Genomic DNA, 20,218 nt, shown 5'->3' on the forward strand with positions numbered 1-20,218 from the left:
ATCCACTGGCCAACGTTGATTCACTTTGCTTAGCTCCTAAGTGCGTTTACCACTATTATTTGCTTCAGTTAAACTTTGATTTACCTGTAATCGGGAGCAGCCTGCTAAAGATGGAGAAGGGTGACTTGTTCGGCATCGAACAAGACTTGAACTAGAAACTCTAGGATGGTGTAGTAATTGTAGTTCCGCCGTCTCATCGTCGAATTGTCGAAGCTCCCCTGTCATTCTATCCTCTGTTGCGTGTTCCCCGCAAGGTGGCCCCTCGCCCTACAACGAATTCGATAAAGATGGATTCGTATGGAGGTTATGATTACCGTGCTAGAGGTCGGGGCCGCTCATGTTAGTTTGTGGAGTCAGGTCGTACGGGACTTTTAGTTGGGGAAATTGCAAAAACCCACACGCAAGATTGGAGGTCTGCAAATACGTAGTACCTAACCACATCCTACTTACAGAGCTGCAGTTTAACACCAAGAAGTTTTGTATGTTTTCAAATACTCTCCTTGTCTAGTTGTAATTAATTTCCTTGGTCTCTGATGCTTTAGCCATCAATATTAACCATATTTTCCTTAAGTTTGTGATTAACCCTATTCCACATGACTCACCCGCTCCCACTTGGGCAAGCTTTGGCACACAAACCGCCTCAAGTACAACCATAACATATGGATCGGGTCGAACAATGTTGGAGGCAAAATGGCATCAGCCTATCAACCATAACATAAAGCTTACAAGCACCAGAATGCAAGGAAGTGATAAACATCATACATGGGTATGTCGGTATTTGAAAATACCCTGCTTGGGGTGGGGTTTTGCTATTTTCAATTTTTAGTTTTAAAAAGCCTATGTGGTCAGGCAACTCAGGCTTCACCAAATCCTGGCATCCAAACACACAAAGGAGCATTCAAAGGCCACATGGGCTATAGAAGAGTGCCTTAGTAAAATGCCAGCCCAGGCACGATGATGGCATGTTGCCATTCCGGAGGCCCAGAAGCACGTGTTGATGCCATTCCGGAGAGCGGAGGGTCAGAAGAACACATACAACAGCCATCAGACGGGCAAGTACCAACAACTGATTGCAACAACTAGATGAAAAACGACAACTTCAATATTGCTCAATAAAACGCTAGACCGACCACACACATGCTTGTCAAATCCAGGAGAACAATACCAGTCCACATGGGCCTAGTGCCAACTAGCGGCAATGCAAAGCAATGAGAACTAATTCGACCTCTACCAGCCTACTATAGGAAAAGAAGCGAGCGGGGTAGACGATAGCAGCTACAATAATGGCGCAGCGCACAACTTTGACAGCACAGGACATCTAAGGGTTACTGTCCCTCGCCAGCATCGCCTTTCGGGGCTTCTTTGCCCTCCTCAGCACCATCCTCCTGCAGAGAGCAATTTAAGATTTTTAGCACCTCAAGGTGAGCAGACGATAAGCGACAAATGATGAAGCTTGGAAGGGAAGGAAATACCGTGAGGTCGGAGGTCCAAAGGGTCAAGTTGTCCCTCAGGAGCTGCATGATCAGAGTGCTGTCTTTGTATGACTCCTCCCCAAGGGTGTCCAACTCAGAGATAGCCTCATCAAATGCCTGAAGAGGATTAGTAGATCAGCATCAATTATCTTGCAATGACAGACTTAAGCTGGTAACTGGTAAGGTAACCCACACAAGACAGCCAATTACTTGGACAAAGTAAACGAATTGTAGTTACAATCATTATCATTTGATAATGTGAGCACCAGATACAACAAGTCTCATCATCCCACAGAACAGAGCCAATGATAATCAGTCCAGCAATGACAGCAGAATACAGAATGACACAATCACTAAAAGCATGCAAATTCAATTGTAGTATGTAGCTAGCTAAGAGGGCAAGCTATCATATGAAAACTAAAAATTAACATTACTAATCAGAAATTATCTGATCTGATACATTGGGTTCAAGATGGTTTAGTTGACGAACCTAACTGTGAAAAAGAGAAAAGGTTCTAGCATATGACGAGCAATCAAGACCTCCAGTTATACTAAACAGCCAAGGACAATAAGGAACCTACAATTTTCAGTTAAAAGGGTACTTTTGGTTCCATTCTTGAGTTCAGGTTCCAGTGCACCACAAACAGTCTGCACCATAAACAGAGCAAAATGGATGTAACAGAATGGTAGATGTGATACCAACCTGCTTTGCGAGGTTGCAAGCTTTGTCTGGGGAGTTCAGAATCTCGTAATAGAACACCGAGAAGTTAAGAGCTAGTCCAAGCCTTATCGGATGGGTAGGTGCCAGCTCAGCCAGAGCAATATCCTACACATTACATAGCAGATTAGAGTTTGCTAAGAAAAGAGTGTCGCTAGGCACTCAAATGAACTGGGCATCTTTTATGACATGAAAATATAGTGACCACTCTATCATCCCAGCAGCAAAATGAACATACCTGAGCAGCCTTGTAGGCCACCATTGTGCTCTCGGCAGATTCCTTCCTCTCAGCGCCAGTCTTAAACTCAGCAAGATACCTGCGATAGTGTCAAAGAAAAGAAGGTTATCAAATCTGATTGCTTACACTTCAGCTTATACATATTCAAATACATATTGTAATATTGCGTTGCACCCTTCCTAACCTGTGGTAGTCACCCTTCATCTTGAGGTAGAAGACCTTTGACTCAGCAGCACTAGAAGAAGGCACAAGGTGTGAGTCAAGCAGCTTCAGGATGCCATCACAGATATTGCTCAGCTCAGCCTCAATCTTGCCACGGTATTCCTTTATCAGAGAAACATGCTCCTCATTCTTGCGGGACTCCTCTTTCTGTTCAATGGATGAGACAATGCGCCATGAAGCACGGCGAGCCCCAATCACATTCTTGTATGCAACAGACAGGAGGTTACGCTCCTCAACAGTGAGCTCTTCAACATCTACGGTCTTGGCCACCTTCTCCATGTATTCAACCATCTCCTCGTACCTTTCGGCCTGCTCTGCCAGCTTGGCCATGTAAACATTCTCTTCCCTCGACATGTTGATCAAGGATAAGGCTTACTGTAACAACAAAATAAACTGATAAAGTCGCTGCCAAAAGCCAGTAGAAACTAAACAAAATTACTCAGGTATACAGAAAATGTGCATGCTGGCCATAAAAATCAACAAGTCATTCATTTCACTCATGTTTGCTAAAATAAGAATGGTGACTAAACATTTCTGAGCAACAAGATAGGGTCACACAAATCTGATTCAACCAGTGACAAACAGTCACACAAGGAGGCATCAGCTAATCTAACACAAGGTGCTAGCACAAAAAATCCACGGTTCAAAATAGTAATATATGACTCCAAGCAAACTAATAATCAATATAATTCCACAATACCAAATCCATTTGAATCAAACAAACCATCAACACATTATGATATGATGCAAGAGACTAAGATAGTGTTTGGTTCGTGCTAAGGTAACATAAACGCAAAGGGAATCAGATTAGAGTATTCGGTGGCGGAATGGGTGATTACCCTCTTTGTTTGGTTGCACTCTAGTAACGTAATCAGATTACGGCGTGGGTGTTAATTACAGTGGGGGAGGAGGGGTAACAAGCTTGTATAGGTATTGTATAGGCAAGGGATTCGATTAGCGTCAATTGATTACAAACCACCACAACCAAACATCTGTAATGTGATTCATTACATTCGGTAATCGAATTGCGTTACATTTGAGCCAACCAAACACCACCTAAAAGAATCCATGTCATATCCAAGTCATACACGAACTATTTACATCACAGACTAACAGATCACTGAAATGGGCCAGCCAGATCTAACCACAGAGATATCTAATGATTTAATCCTACCACATTTTCAGCACAGACCAACAGGTTTTGTATCCCTAGCGAATCCCACACATAATAGTTCATCAACAGAAAATTCAACCCCAACACCTCCCTGCAACAAACCGCACTACCCTTAGATACCCTAGTTGCAGAGTACGCCTGCATCCAGATCAAATATCCAGGTATACGCTAACCATTCAGATAAACGAACGCATTCGACTAAAGAAATTCCACATTCCATCCCCTCCGTTTACTCCCTCCAACATACACAAGCCGCTCACCACAGAAGGGGAACCCAAAAGGTCCTCGGTCCTCACACCAAACTACTGCCAAATCGGACGGATCTACGCGCCCCGCCTCAGATCTCGCAGATCGAGACCAAGCAAACCCACCCAGTAACGCCCGAGACGAGCGGATCTAGCCGCATGCCAGAACATCGCCCCCAAAAAAATCGAATAAAATTCGCGGCACTCCCACGCATCTAGCGTACCACGAACACGAAGCACAACGAGATCAAGCAGCAGGACAGCACGCAGGATTAATTTCTCGAGAGAAGGGACAGGCAAATCGGTAACCCTAACCTCCTGGAGCGGGGGTCGGCTCTCGACCGCAGCGGAACGGCGCGGTCGGGAACTCCGGATGCTGGGGTGGGGGGGGGGGGGGGGGTGGACAGGGCGCAACGGCGTGGGAATGGGCGTGTCTTTATAGCGAGACGCGAGAGGTAGGCTGTGGTCAGCGGGCCAATGGCGCGGCGTCACGCCTGCGGGTGGGGCCCGCACCGGCATCCCTCGCGCAAGGCGACCGCGGCTGACATGCGGGCCCAGAGAACTGTGGGACCAGGTTGTCATTTGGAGGGGTGATCCAGTGTGGTGGGCTCGGAGTACGTGGTCGGTGGGGAATATCCCCCTGCGCGATTGAGAACCTCTCCCTCGGGCTCCGCGAACTGGAAAAGCCGGCCCTTGCCCATGACATGTGGGTCCGGTCGGGTTGTGCGTGCGGCCATGTAGTACGCCGGGAGATGTTTGGTCATTTTTCTCTTTCTTTTTTTTCCGAAACAGGCTTTGCTTTCCTAATGAAATGATCCTGTCTGCAAAGCGCCAAAGTGGAAACTCAACATTATTCTGCTAAAAAGCCGGCACGACGATAAGAAAAGGCCTTGCAATTCATCGCATAATCATGTGATTAGTGCCTGATTTGACGGTTCGGATTAACGGGCATCAGCATTTCAGCATCATGCACAGCTGGTCGGCAGCGCCTGCACATGGTATTCACACAGAAAAAGGTTGCTCCAACTACTATAATGATCTATGGCCCTTTCTCTTTCAAAGGAAAAGATAGGAGATCATGCATGTAGCAAATCACTTTTCCGCCCTTTAAAACATGTGGATATGTTTTCACCTCAAATTTGGTCATCAAAATCGATTGCCCAAAAAAGCTACTTTCATTAAGATACTATAAAAAGGCGTAAAAAGCGGCCGAAATTAGTTTGCCAGCAAACCAATCACCAAGAAAACCAAATGCACAGTGACCACGAGCCTTCCAGCATTGTGGATGCCCCACATGCACGCCATTCCGATGAATTATAACCATGATCTAGGACTCTAGGCGTCTACTAGCTGCCAACAAATATCTAAAAACTAGACCGGGCAAATTTGGACCAGGTCCTTTTTTCCCCAAGGCTACATAACCTCTCAATTTTAGAACCTCCTTTAAAAAGAAAATAAAATCGTTATTTAAAAAATAAAGAATATGGCGCCGTACAAGCTTTTGTCAAAGGAACAACAAATTTCCGGGCAAAGTTGCAGCCCGGCCCAGCACTAGCAACCAGCCATCGCAGAGGTCGCGATCACGGGTGACACCTCGCTGTCCAGGCTCGCCGGAGCAAGTAGCCAACAGGACCATGCTATGCTAAGACCTTGTTTAGTTGCCCAAAGTTTGAAGATGTAAAATTACTGTTGTAGCACTGTAGCACACTGTAGCGTTTTATTTATATTGTGAATTATTGTCTAAATATTGACTAATTAGGCTCAAAAGATTCGTCTCGCAAAGTACAACAAAACTATGCAATTAGTTTTTGATTTCGTTTACATTTAGTACCCCATGCATGTACCGCAGGTTTGATGTGATGGAGAACCTTCTTTTTGCATAATGTCAAAGTTAGAAGTTTGGGGAAACTAAACAGGGCCTAACTGGCATGAAGCCTCCCAACCATCGATTCCGGACAATCCCCTGACCTTTCTATTTTTTGAAAGTTTTAATTCTCTTCCATTTTTGAATATCATAGATTATACACATAACTTTAACGTATAATTTAGTACAATTTTAATGGCACGCAGAACTCGTACGTATAACTTCTATATACAATTTCTAAAAGGACGATTTTAATTTTTTATTTTAGAAAAATTTAACTTATACACACGATTTATATGCATAACTTTTTCCTAACAAAAACTTATATGATAACTTTTAGAGCACAATTTTTATTATATACACAATTTATAAGTATAACATTTACCATAATTTTTATTGGAGTGTTGTTAAATAATTTATGCAAGTATGTTATATGCATAAAATATATTCACTCGAATACAAAATGGTGTGAAAAAATTGGATGAAAAAAATGGAAAAGAAAAAAAAGCCGCGTACAGGATCAGGCAGTCGGGCACGTGCGTGGTGGACCGTGGCTGGCAGCTCAAGTCGCGCGCCAGGAACGGCGACAGCGCGCGCGGGCAGAATTATTGCGGAGCCAACAGCCCAACACACGCTCGCTTTTCCACGTCAAGTTGGTCTCATCCCGGCGCGGAAAGGGATGGCATCTCGCCGAAGCAATCCGGAGTGTGACGTGGCACAGGCTGCAAATCCTGATGTGGCACGTCTTTGACAGCGTTCGTACGGCAAAGAGCCAAAGATATCGATCGTATCAGACGGTGCATGCGCACCTATTTGGTACTAGCTCCGTTCTAAATTATTGTAAATTAAAAATTATTTTAATTTTTCTAGATGTATAGTTTCTATGCTATTTTTAACTTTTCTAGTGCATAGTTTTCTATGCACTTAGATATACTCCCTCCGTTTTGAATCGTAGATCATTATATTTTTTAGGTAGACATCTAAATATAATATCTAAGTGCATAATAATATCTATGAACTTAAAAAGTTAAAATGACCTACAATTTGCATAAGGGGGTGTTTGGGGGATAGGGGCTGAACCTTAGCCCCTGTCATATCGGATGTTTGACACTAATCAGGAGTATTAAACATAGGCTAATTACAAAACTAATTGCAACCACTAGACTAAATCGCGAGACGAATCTATTAAGCCTAATTAATTCATGATTTGATAATGTGGTGCTACAATAACCATTCGCTAATGATAGATTAATTAGTCTTAATAGGTTCATCTCGCGATTTAACCTAGGAATTCTGCTATTAGTTTTATAATTAATTTATATTTAGTCCTCCTAATTAGCATCCGAATATCCGATATGACACAACTAGGTCTAAATCTGGAAAAACCATTGATGCGAGTGATAATCCATGCATGGAACTGCAGGGCGGCACAAATAGTTCGTGGCAGCGGCCAGGTAGCCAACCGACAAATTCAGAGCAAACATGGAAAGCAAAGATGTTTCAGATACAGATACAGGGCGTGTAAATTAATCACTCGATTAGCAATATAAGGTGCGTCATCTCTGACCAAGTGGGAGAACAGAGTGCTTCTGGTTTAATTCAGATGACTTTACACCTTACAATACAATTGTACGTTCCGGCGGCTAATTTCCTACTCCGGGCAGCACGGGGAATTCGTGAGAGGAACCACAGCTTGCATGAGGGAATCACAAGAATTTCAGCGCGGCTTGAAAATGTAGAGATGCGTCTTCAGGAATCAGAAGATTCAGCAAAACACCATGCTGAACTGTAGATTGCACGGGAGGCGTGGGATGCCATACCTCAATAGCTCTGAATATTTCTGGATCATATCTAAATTGACTGGCATTAAGAATAGAAGCCTACAAGGTCCCAAAGCAAGAATACAGCTATTCATCACCAGTGATCCTTTTCTTTAGATCATCGAGGTTATCGGCCAATTCTTTCCGGTTTTCCTGCCAGAACAATACGGATTTTTAGCAGGCATTCATTTAATGGAACTAAAACATACGGATGATCAGAACCAATACTTGGACAAACTAAAAGTACAGAAACCAGGTATTTGGTCTTGGTGTTGCATCCTTGCAGGTTGCACCGACACATATTCAACACAAATCATGTGCATTTTTAATGCTATGTTGAATTGTCATCAGGCTCAACCAAATGCAAAGGAGAAAGGACACTGCATCTAGCTTTGACAAAGCACACTAGCCAGCTGTTTATCTGGTGGGCATGTCAGGCAAGGAGAGTGGACAACTTGATCTGTGCTAGCTCATTAATATCAAAGCTGTGTGTGCATCTTCCACGGGCAACTTTTAGGTGTTCACAGTTAAGGACAACCTGAACTTGAGAAACTCGTGTTGAATAGTGGAAAAGAAGTCTCACGGCCAACCTACATGGTTTAAAGATTACCTGAAAGAGCAGGTACCGGTATACAAACCATCCCGAGTAGCTGAGCCCAACTAGCTCCAATAAGCCCGGGAGCTACAGATCACGGCAAGAAAACAGTAATCAAATAAGCAGATGGCAATATGAATAACATCATGGACTTAGAGAATGAACAGCCACAAGTAAATGGAAATACCAAGATAAGGTAGATATATTACCAATGGGACAGAGTCGAGAGCTCTGACCACAACCAAGGATATCCAGACAGCAAGGACTGCTCCACCACCATACAAGAGAAGAGAGGACTTGTTCTCTATGGCATCCCACTGTAGTAGACATTACGGTAACTATTTTTACTAAGTTTGTTAGCATAGAGATAGTATATTGCTTTTAAACTAACCTTATCCCTGAGTTCAGAAAGGAGATCATCGTCCTCATCAGAGTTGCTCTCTTTTGAAAATCGTGCAGCTGCTAGCCGGAGTTGATTTATCTTCAGGGAATCTGTTGAAAAATAAGGAAATTCTGTTACATTAGTTTTACCATCAACCAAATTCTGCCAAGATTTGTTAGATAACTTTGCCAATTATATAGCAGACATTCAAGCCATCTATTTCTTGGAGGGGCTAACTGATTGAAACCCTTTCTTCAGAAAAAGGAAACGATGCCCCTGGCTTCTTACAGAAACTTTTCCAATGTTTGGTAACAAGAACAGGCATAATTTTTTTAAAGGTTCAGAACAGACATACTTTACCAAATCACAACTGTTTCAGTTAAAAGGGGCATAGACAGATCTTGTCAGGCAGAGGCAATTGCGTTCTCCTGGCTCCTATGTCCCATTAACAGGTAATAATAATTTAACATCCTAAACAAAGAAATTGATAACACAAACCAAAATATCAGCCTAAAACTTCGGGTTTGGATGGCATTTTTTGGGAAGTTGTAGAGCACAAAAAAAAGAATAATGTTTAAGGAATCTTGTCAACCACCTCATGACAGAGAAGCAATATTTAGTACGAAAGTAGGACCTGGAGAAAAGAAAATGCTTGCAGCCCCGGTTCCAAAGCTGAACTCCCCTTTTCTCAAATCTGATCCAGGTGACACCTTCAATATCTACCTCTTATACTACCATTCTCCCTAATCACATGGACTTTGCCCACGTCTTCCATGATGCAGCAGCTAGGGTTTGTAATGAAAAGATAGAGTTCCTTATCGATAAGTTACTTTGTGGCACACTAGGAGGATTCATGCAACACATCTGCCTTGCCAGCAGCAACACCGCTATGTCATTTCTTCACTGCAGCAGCTAGGTACTGGACTTGCAAAAGTAAATGCACCAGCGTGGTGGACAGGCTTGTGAAAATAATGTACCAGCATGATGTACGAAGCTGTGAATGTGTTTATTGAATGAATTTTATAAAGAATGCTGATTTTTAGGTCTTAAGATGAGAAATATCGGAAAACTTTTGATTCTGGCATTTGAAAAACGTGAGTTGTGCACTTCAGTAGATGATTTGAACTGTGTGTTGTGTGCCCGCTGTGTCACGAATTGATGGACGAGGAACTTATGCTCCGCTAGTTGGTCCTGCCAGCTCCATGCCTAGAACTTGCCAAATAGTTCCAGCTGCTACTTCATGTATAGCAGCTCCCTTGAGTAATGAGGAAGGTCAATTGATATTCGAGAATGAGGAACATAAATGAACTGTAATTAACAAGTCTGATTTATATTCTTGTGTAATCAGAATTGTTTCACAAATAATGCTGTGAATGAGTGCACATTCATTTGATAAATGGCTGGGGGATCAGGATTACTTTAGTGGACAATTTTTTTTTATTTAACCTGCACTACAGAATTGTGCAGTTATGTAGCTATTTCTATCAACGAATATGCTCTGTATCGGCAGCACCTACAAACTACTCCTGAAAAAACAGTGTGTGCACACTGGAAAAAAAATCTGAGAATATTAACATGGATCCTGACCAAATGAGCGCACACTCCCATTCCCAGGCCTCATTTATACTCACCAATTGGAAATCATAGCAACCTGATAGCATAGAAAACAGGAACCTGGTGGCGTTCAAAGTCCTACCACAGAATCACTTTAAACGTCATGAGAACAGAAGTTAGCACTGCCTGTGATTCCACACGCACCAAAATGGTGTGCTGTAAAATGAATCAGCATTGCAATTAATAACTATTTCGATGGGTATACGACAGATTTTGGAGGTTGAGCCTTTCGTCAGGCGATATGGAATTTTAGCATAGCTCCGACCAAGCGTTTTGAAATTGGAATAGCTCACAACTTGCTCATATAAGCAGAACAATGTCATGTACAGTTTGGAGCCACTAGAGTACAACGACGGAACGACCAAAATAGAGTGGGAACAGCTGTTGCCCATCCCATTTCGAAGCATACGAGAGCTTCAGAAGAACATCAAAAGATGAGAACCACTCAGTACCTGTGCGGCGGGGGAACGGCGCCGCGACGCGGGAGGCGAGCAGGCTGCAGGGCCCCGGAGAGCGGAGGAGAGCGCCTGGGCGGCGGAGGGGCACCGGCCGCGCCGCCGCAGCGGCGGCTGCCATCTCGGTGCCGGTGCGGGCAGCGGGCGGGCGCAGTCGCGCGCGAAGGCCTACGAGACCAAGCTTGCTAACCCTAGGAGAGGAGAAGGGAGCGGAGACCCGTAGAGGAGCAGAGGGTGGTTGCGGAGCTTGCTTGCTTTGGGCTTGGAGCTTCAGGTGGGTGGGCTCGAGTGGAGACTGGAGAACGGGTAGGTGTAGCACGTGGTGCGAGAAGCCGTGTGGTTCTGACAGTGTGAGGCCGCGGCGGCGGCGTCGCCGGCGAGGGGCCGCGCCGAAGGCATAGAGCTAACTCGAGTTTCAAAAAATTCTTCAAAAAAACGAGGTCTCAAAATATCAGCTCGGCAGATTGCTGCAAGCTACCTCCAATCACTAGTAGAGTTTTCGATCCACCCCTTTTATCCCGGTTTAAAGTTGGCCCGGGACAAAATGGGGTGCGGGGGTGCGGAAATTTGGAGGGGAGCATTAGTCCCGGTTGGTAATTGCAACCGGGACTAAAGGCCCCCCTTTAGTCCCGGTTGCAACGGCTAGCTGGGGGGCGTCGGTGGCCGGACCCACCCTTTTATCCCGGTTGGAGGGATAAACTTCCAACCGGGACAAAAGGTGTTTCCTTTTGTCTCGGTTGGAGTTTTTAACCGGGATAAAAACTCATCCCTCACCATATCCCGAGACAGAGACTTTCTTCTTCCTCCAGCCCGAGCCAGTCCAGCACATTGGTAGAGAGCTGAGCTTCACCTACTCTCCGGTGGTGCCCAAGCAAGGGAGGTGCTGCCCGAAGTTTTTTCCCTCATTTTCGTGGAAATTTGACTCAGCCAACAAGTGCTGCGAAGGTTTGCTACTTCATCCTTGTGTTATGCTTTGATTTATGCTTTGGAGATGGAAAGATTATTTGCTACAATGTGATGATGAAGTAGAAAAATGGAGAGATATTTTGAGCTAGAATGTGAGGGAGATTGATGTGTCATATATAGTATGCATTATTTCAGTGGTTTAAAAATGATGCTACCTTGTCTAGACGGTTTATCTTATCAAATTCAATATGGTTTTTTAAATCCATATACTTGTTGAACTTGCATACCGTGTTCATTTCTGCGACGATGTTCTCCGCCGAGTAGCAACGTATGTCAAGAAGGAGGTTCGATTCTACGAGAAAGAGTGGATACGGACATCGTGACCGTGTCCCCTTTTCCGTAGCATCTAACCTCTTTCATGATGAAGTGCGGTGCCGCCTAGCTGAGGACATCCTCGCGAAATGAACACGGTATTCAAGTTCAACAACTTCTGTAGTGGTAAGGAAAGAATTTTTGTACATAGATGACTTCTGCTACTTGTTGAACTTGCATACCGTGTTCATCTCGCCGAGGATGTTCTCCGCCGAGCAGCAACGTATGTCAAGAAGGAGGTTCGATTCTACGAGAAAGAGTGGATACGGACATCGTGACCGTGTCCCCTTTTCCGTAGCATCTAACCTCTTTAATGACGAAGTGCGGTGCTGCCCAGTTGAGGACATCCTCGCGAGATGATCACGGTCTTCAAGTTGAACAACTTATGCAGTGTTAAGATAATAATTTAAATATGTGTATTTGGATCTTCATGTTGTTGTATTGTACCATGTTGTTTGGATCTTTAATCGATTTTCACGCGTAATCCATTATCAAGTGTAATCCATTTTCATGCGTAATACGATGCAGATGGACCGGCAATGGATGTATAATGCAGACAGGCGGAGCAAGGTGTTTATTGATGGCTTGCATTATTTTCTCGAAGTGGCAAAAGCGAACAAGCCAGAGAATGGGTTCGTATGTTGTCCATGCTTCCAATGCAATAACAGGAAGGAGTATTCAAAGGATTCCTGGGGGACTATTCACAGCCACTTGTTTAAATACGGTTTCATGCCTAACTATTTGGTTTGGACCAAGCACGGTGAACTAGGGGTTGTAATGGAAGATGGCGAGGAGGAGGAGGAAGATGACACCATTCCGGACTGGGTTGCAGGCCAAGCTTTTGCAGGTACTACAATGGACGAGGCTGATGAAGATGAGTTTGCAGAAAATGACTCTACTGATGACCTTGGTCAGGTGATACGAGATGCATACAGAGATTGCGAAACTGAGAAGGAAGCAGCAAAGTTGCAGCGCATGATAGATGATCACCAAAAATTGTTGTACCCAGGTTGCCAGCAGGGCCATAAAAAACTAGGTACGACACTAGAATTTGTGCAATGGAAGGCAAAAAATGGTGTGTCCGATAAGGCATTTCAGGGGATGTTGAACATTGTCAAGAAGATTCTCCCCGAGAATAATGAATTACCGTCCACAACATATGAAGCTAAACAGATTATTTGCCCTCTCGGATTGGATGTTCAGAAGATACACGCATGCCCTAATGACTGTATCCTCTATCGTGGTGATGAATACGAGAAATTGGATGCTTGTCCCGTCTGCGAAGCCCTGCGGTATAAGATCAGGCGAGATGATCCTGGTGATGTCGAGGGACAGTCTCCCAAGAAGAGAGTTCCTGCGAAGGTGATGTGGTATTTCCTTATAATACCACGCTTGAAGCGCTTGTTCAGGAACAAGGCGAATGCTAAGTTGATGCGATGGCACAAAGAAGACCGTAAGGAAGATGAGATGCTGAGACACCCCGCAGATGGGGCACAGTGGAGATCAATTGATAGAGCATTCCCAGACTTTGAAAGTGAAGCAAGGAACATAAGGTTTGGTTTAAGCACTGATGGATTCAATCCATTCGGTGAGTTGAGTAGTGGTCATAGTACTTGGCCTGTGACCCTTTGTATTTTCAACTTTCCTCCTTGGCTGTGCATGAAGCGGAAGTTCATTATGATGCCGGCGCTTATCCAAGGCCCAAAACAACCCGGCAACGACATTGACGTGTACCTAAGGCCGTTGGTTGATGACCTTTTACAACTCTGGAAGGAAGAAGGTGTACGTGTGTGAGATGAGGATAGACAAGAGATCTTTAATCTACGAGCACTGTTGTTCGTAACCATCAACGATTGGCCTGCATTGAGTAACCTTTCAGGACAGACAAATAAGGGATATCGGGCATGCACCCACTGTTTAGACGACACAGACAGCATGTACTTGAAGCACTGTAAGAAGGTCGTCTATATGGGTCATCGTCGATTTCTCCCTGCTCACCACCAGCTGAGAAAGAGCGGGATGCATTTCAAAGGGACGCCAGACCATCATAAAAAAACCTGCACACCGTAATGGAAAGCGTGTGTTCGAGATGATGAAGGATGTATATTTAGTCTTCGGAAAGGGAGTTGGTAGCCAACCTGTTCCGAACGACGATAACGGACATGCACCCATGTGGAAGAAAAAGTCAATATTTTGGAAGCTACCTTATTGGGAAATCCTAGAGGTTCGCAACGCAATAGACGTGATGCACCTGACGAAGAATCTTTGCGTGAACGTGCTAGGCTTCATGGGTGTTTATGGAACCTCAAAAGATACATTGGAAGCACGACAGGACCTGAAAGTCATGGGGCAACAAGATGACCTACATCCGGAAAAGAGAGATAATGGACAACACTACTTACGTCCTGCCAGTTACACTCTCAGCAAGGAGGAGAAGGATAGCATGTTTGAATGCTTGAATAGTATGAAGGTCCCGTCTGGGTACTCCTCGAATATAAAGGGAATAATAAATATGAAACAAAAGAAGTTTACAAATCTAAAGGCTCATGACTGACACATGTTGATGATCCAGTTGCTTCCGGTTGCACTGAGGGGTGTTCTACCAGAAAATGTCCAGTTGCCGCTCGTAAAGCTATGCGCGTTTCTCAATGCGATTTCGCAGAAGGCAATCGATCCATCCAAGCTATCAAAGCTACAGAACGATGTGGTGCAATGTCTTGTCAGTTTTGAGTTGTTATTTCCACCATCCTTCTTCAATATTATGACGCACTTACTGGTTCACCTAGTAAAAGAGATTGATATTCTCGGACCTGTATACCTGCACAATATGTGGCCTTTCGAGAGGTTCATGGCAGTCCTAAAAAACTATGTTCGTAATCGTGCCCGTCCAGAAGGAAGCATCGCCAGGGGATATGGAACAGAGGAGGTGATCGAGTTTTGTGTTGATTTTATTGATTCAATTGACTCGATTGAGGTTCCAACTTCACGCCACGAGGGGAGGCTCCGAGGAATGGGCACCCTTGGAAGGAAATCAAGTTTGAGCAATGATACTAATTTGTTCGACAAGGCACACTACACTGTTCTACAACAGTCATCCTTCCAAAAACCCGACCAAATCCGATGCTTGGCTTACCCGTCATCACATGGAAACTTTTCCCTCCTGGTTGCGCCAACAACTTATGGGTAACTCTGAGATTCACCCACAGCTTGCCTGGTTAGCCAGGGGACCTGCTACCACAATCGTCAAATTCCAAGGCTATGAGATAAATGGTTACACATTTTACACGAGAGCCCAGGACCAGAAAAGCACGAACCAGAATAGTGGTGTCCGCATAGATGCCATGGACAGAAATAATAGCAAGGAGTCGTATTATGGTTTCATACAGGAGATATGGGAACTCGAATACGGACCGCTGTACATCCCTCTATTTCTTTGCAATTGGGTGAAGCTAACTGCCGTCACCAAAGATCAGTACGGAATGACAATAGTAGATCTGAGCAAGATTGGATACAGTGATGACCCATTCGTACTTGCCAATGATGTGCATCAGGTGTTCTATGTGAAGGACATGTGCAGCAAACCCAAGAGGAATCCAGAAGAGACATGGGAGCCAAAGTGCCACATAGTTCTTCCAGGTAAAAGAAAAATTGTGGGAGTCGAGGATAAAACAGACCAATCAGATGATTATGATCAGTTTGATGGCATGCCTCCATTCGCCGTTGAAGTTGATCCAAGCATCCTGCTATCCAAAGAAGAGGTTCCGTACTTACGCCGCGATCATGATCAAGGAACTTTCGTGAAGAAGAAATTTTACAACGTTGTATTATAATGCGTTAAATGTACATGACCTTTGTGTATTAATTGATACAATTTGTAATTTACCCCATGTATGATTTCATGTGTTATTAAATTTGTTAGGTGAAGATTTTTTAGATGTACATGAACGTTGTTAACCACATACTAACATGGATTTTTCTGCGCATTCAAATAATTTAATTGAATAATTTATTGATCACAGCAATGCAGTAAAATAAATATTTTACAGGCTACATGAGTTGGTATAGAAATAATGATTACTTCATACTTATTGTCAATTTACTCGTTAATTAAATATATTTTTGCATGTACAAAATCTGAGAAGGTTTTGTTTTTCATCCTGGAATGCAGTGAAAAGGTAAATTAAAATCTATTTCCAAAAAATAGGCGGGAGAAGAAAAATAGGAAAAAAGACCTTTTGTCCCGGGTGCTAACAGCAACCGGGACAAAAGGCAACCGGGATAAAAGGGTACGTTTCGTCTCCCGCCCGAACGTACCCTTTTGTCCCGGGTCCCGTCACCAACCGGGATAAAAGGGGGGGGCCTTTTATCCCGGTTGGTGACGGGACCCGGGATAAAAGGGTGCGCTCCAACCCACCCTCTTTTATCCCGGGTCCCATTACGAACCGGGATAAAAGGGGGGGGTTAAAAGGCACTGTACTCCCTTCTACCCCCCGCCAGTTCCACACTTAGCGAAAATTTCGCAAGTCCCGCGCTCTCCGCCGTCGCCGCCCGTCCGCCTCCCTCGCCGGCCGCCGCCGTCGTCGTCCCCCATTGCGCCGTCGACGTCCCGCATTGCGCCGTCGTCGTCCCCCGGCCGGCCCTCCTCGATCCCCTCCTCGTCCGTCGACGGGCCCAGCCCCCGGCCACCTCGTCGCCGGCTGCATCCTCGTCGCCCCTCGTCGCCGGCTCCATCCTCGTCGCCCCTCGTCGCCCCTCGTCGCCGTCCCTTGTAGCCGCCGTCGTCGTCTTCGTCCTCGTCGCCGCCCCGGCCGCCGCTGTCCCGCACGCCGCCCGGCCGCCGCCGTCCCGCCGTCACGCCGCCCCGGCCGCCGCCGTCCCGCCGCCCCGGCCGCCGCCGTCCCGCCGCCCCGGCCACCGCCCCGCGCGCGAGAGGTCTGCCGCGCCGGCCGGTGCGCCGGGAGAGGGTTTTCTTTTAATTTTGTTTTTTTAGATAGAATTGTAATTTTGTTAAGTTAGATTTTTAGATTTCTAATTTTGTTAAGTTAGATTTCTAGTTAGTTTGTTAAGTTAGATTTCTAGTTAGCTTGTTAAGTTAGAGTTGATACAGAGATCGCCGAGTAGCCGTCGTGATCGCCGCCGTCCCGCCGAGTAGCTACCGTGATCGCCGCCTTGTAGCCGTCGTGATCGCCGCCGAGTAGCCGCCGTGATCGCCGCCGTCCTGCCGCCCATCACAACGTAGTAGGCACCGCCCGTGGTTCCGGTGAACCGCCTCCGCCGTACCGCCGCCCTGACCGCCGCCGTCCCGCCTCCGCCGGCCTTATCGCCGCCGTAGAAATTCGTCAAAATTCGTAGAAATTCGTCAAAATTTGTAGAAATTCGTAGAAATTTGTAGAAATTCATAGAAATTCGTAAAAATTTGTAGAAATTCATAGAAAATCGTAGAAATTTGTAGAAATTCATAGAAATTCGTAGAAATTTGTAGAAATTCATACAAATTTGTAAAATTCGTCAAAATTCATAGAAATTTGTAGAAGTTCATAAAAATTTGTAGAAATTTGTCAAAATTCATAGAAATTTGTATAAATTCATAGAAATTCATAGAAATTTGTAGAAATTCATAGAAATTCATAGAAATTTGTAGAAATTCATAGAATTTTGTAGAAATTTGTCAAAATTCGTAGAAATTTGTAGAAATTCGTCAAAATTCATAGAAATTTGTATAAATATTCCGGACTTTGTACGATTCATGTTATTTTATGATTTCATTATATACATGTATGATTCCGGACTTTGTAGGACTTTGTACAAATTTGTATTAAGACGATTTCTATGACTGTCATGTATGATTCCATGTATGTTTCCAGCAATAGTTGAAATGGCAGACGATGAGACCGCAAGGTATATCATGGAGCAGATAATCGCTGGTGATGGTAGTGGCGACAACGTTCCACTATCATACACGGATGAAGAGGGCACCCAGGCGGACATGTTCCTCAACATGTCTGCCGATGGGAATGAAGAGCAACAGCCGCAGCAACAACTTGCCGTGGCGGAAGGTTCCGGCGAGGTATATACAACCATTCTTGTATTGTTTCACGTCACCGCTACTACTACGTACTAATTAACGAATCTTGAACTGTTAGCCCTCCGGATCGACACAAGGGCAGAAGACCCGAGGTCGTACAAAGGTGATGGAAGGGAGGCTTGTCATCACCGAAGTTACAGAAGAGGGCAGGCCGGTTGCTCCCGAGAAAGTAGCAAAGAAGTACGTTAGTCAAATCGGGGCAATCGTCCGGGACAACGTGCCTATCAGCATCAGAGAATGGAAGGGCAGAAGCGATAATCCGTACGCCCTTCCAGAGACAGAAAAGAATATGCTATGGGAAGACGTGAAGAGACATTTCACATTCCCCGAAGGATATAGCGAGAAGGATGTCAAAGCGTGGACGCTTAAGAAGATGGCTACTCAATTCCAGACATTCAAGAAGATGCTGGACACCCACTACATCAAGAAGGGCAAAACTCCAGACTTCAACGCGTGGCCAAAGTTGAGGGACCACTGGGATGCATTTGTTGAATACAAGAGGAGTGAAGAAGGTGTGAAAAAGATCACGACCAACGTTGCAAATGCTAGTCAGAAGGGCTACCACCATCATTTGGGGCGAGGTGGGTATGGCTCAGCAATTCCCAAGTGGAGAAAGATGGAACAAGATCTGATCGAACGGGGAATCATACCTGCAACTATTGAATGGCCCGAACGATCAAAGAACTGGTACTACGCTCATGGAGGCTCTCTAAGCCAAGAGGATGGGACGCTGATTTTCAATGACACAATACGTGAGAAGGCCGAACATCTCATGAAGAACATTGAAGATTCCAAGGCTGGGAGGTTGAGGGTGGACCGAGAAAATGATGAGCTCACATTGGCCCTCGGTAATCCAGAGCACCCAGGACGTTGCCGGGGGTTCGGGGTGGTTCCGTGGAAGTTCGCTTTCCGAGGCGACATTGCCTCTTACAGAAGCCGGAAGCGAAGAAAGGAACAGATGGAGGAGAGCTGGCGGCAGATGCTAGAACAAAGAATGATGGATTGAATCAATCGGCGGGTGGCCGACGCAGTTGCGGAGTTGGCGCAATCTGGAGCAATGCCGAATCCTCACACCGCCAGCCCTTCTCAACGCCTCGGGAGCAGTTGTGCTTCTACAGGGGTCCCCGATGCGCAGACGCCCAGGTTACCCGTGGAGGAGCAACGGTTCCCCGTGGATGCCATCATGCAACAGACCTCATGTGAGCTGCATGCACCGGTCGACAACCTCACTATTAAGGTATACTTATACATAATATTTATGCAATCTTGTCAATTGATCCAGGCCTCGAGATCGGAGTTCAACTTGTTTACTTCTGCTATATGTACAGGTAGCGTACGGAAGTGCGTTACCAACCCTGGCAGGGCAGAGCAGTCATGGCATGGACATTCCAACAGGCTACGCCAGCGTCTGCGTCGAGCAAATAGTAGATGCCCAGTATGAAGGTCTAGAGCTCGACTTCCCGGGAGGCGACGGGGAAAAGACATTGGCAGATGCGCTTCATGGGATCATTCTATGAAAGAAACGCTACATCATTATTCCCCGCACGGAGCCATCTCCTCAGACCTCAAGACCGCTCCCCGTAGATCCCGAGCAGCGACCTTCTCCTCATACCTCGAGACCGGCATCTCCTGCTCCAGGACCGTCTCTTCCATCTATATCAAGGTCTCCATCTCCACCACATCCTGGTGCTGGGAGCGACGACGACAATAACAACACCCCTCCCCGATCACCGTCGCCGAGCGGCCCCCTCGAAGGAACCTGCAGCACCACTCAAGAAGTCACGAGCACCGCCTCCCAAGCAAAGACAGCAGAGAAAGAAGAAAACAAAGGTCGACCCTGAAGTGGCTCGCAAGGAACGCTTTGAGGCAATGTCTCATGCGGAACAGTGGGCAGAAATCCAACGAGAGGCCAGTGAGTGGTTCAAGAAACAAGCCGAATTAAAAAAGGCAAGGGAGATGGAGCCACCGCCAGTAAGTCGGCGAGATTTAAACTTTTTTATCAGGATGGAGGAAGGAGCCAAGAAAAGGATACCACTCTTGTCAAACTATGAACGGG

The 20,218-nt window shown here is 45.4% G+C and overlaps 2 protein-coding genes and 1 pseudogene across 2 annotated transcripts; 1 reads left to right on the top strand and 2 right to left on the bottom strand.

Moving 5' to 3' along the window:
- Positions 1-1,070: 1,070 nt before the first annotated feature.
- Positions 1,071-4,472, bottom strand: LOC101760336 (14-3-3-like protein GF14-C). Its single transcript, XM_004973437.3, has 6 exons — positions 4,385-4,472; positions 2,613-3,025; positions 2,429-2,507; positions 2,176-2,298; positions 1,473-1,589; positions 1,071-1,385 (listed from the first exon to the last, which is right to left on the bottom strand). The coding sequence occupies exons 2-6, from the start codon at positions 3,002-3,004 to the stop codon at positions 1,326-1,328; spliced, it is 771 nt and encodes a 256-aa protein (XP_004973494.1). The 5' UTR covers positions 3,005-3,025; positions 4,385-4,472; the 3' UTR covers positions 1,071-1,325.
- Positions 4,473-7,429: 2,957 nt separating this feature from the next.
- LOC101759647 (protein CURVATURE THYLAKOID 1A, chloroplastic) lies at positions 7,430-11,221 on the bottom strand. Its single transcript, XM_004973435.4, has 5 exons — positions 10,797-11,221; positions 8,740-8,840; positions 8,558-8,665; positions 8,364-8,435; positions 7,430-7,906 (listed from the first exon to the last, which is right to left on the bottom strand). The coding sequence occupies exons 1-5, from the start codon at positions 10,918-10,920 to the stop codon at positions 7,841-7,843; spliced, it is 471 nt and encodes a 156-aa protein (XP_004973492.1). The 5' UTR covers positions 10,921-11,221; the 3' UTR covers positions 7,430-7,840.
- A 1,399-nt stretch (positions 11,222-12,620) lies between these two features.
- Positions 12,621-15,883, top strand: LOC111257607 (annotated as a pseudogene).
- Positions 15,884-20,218: the final 4,335 nt, after the last annotated feature.

Source organism: Setaria italica, chromosome VI (assembly GCF_000263155.2).
Source record: "Setaria italica strain Yugu1 chromosome VI, Setaria_italica_v2.0, whole genome shotgun sequence".
NCBI lineage: Eukaryota > Viridiplantae > Streptophyta > Magnoliopsida > Poales > Poaceae > Setaria > Setaria italica.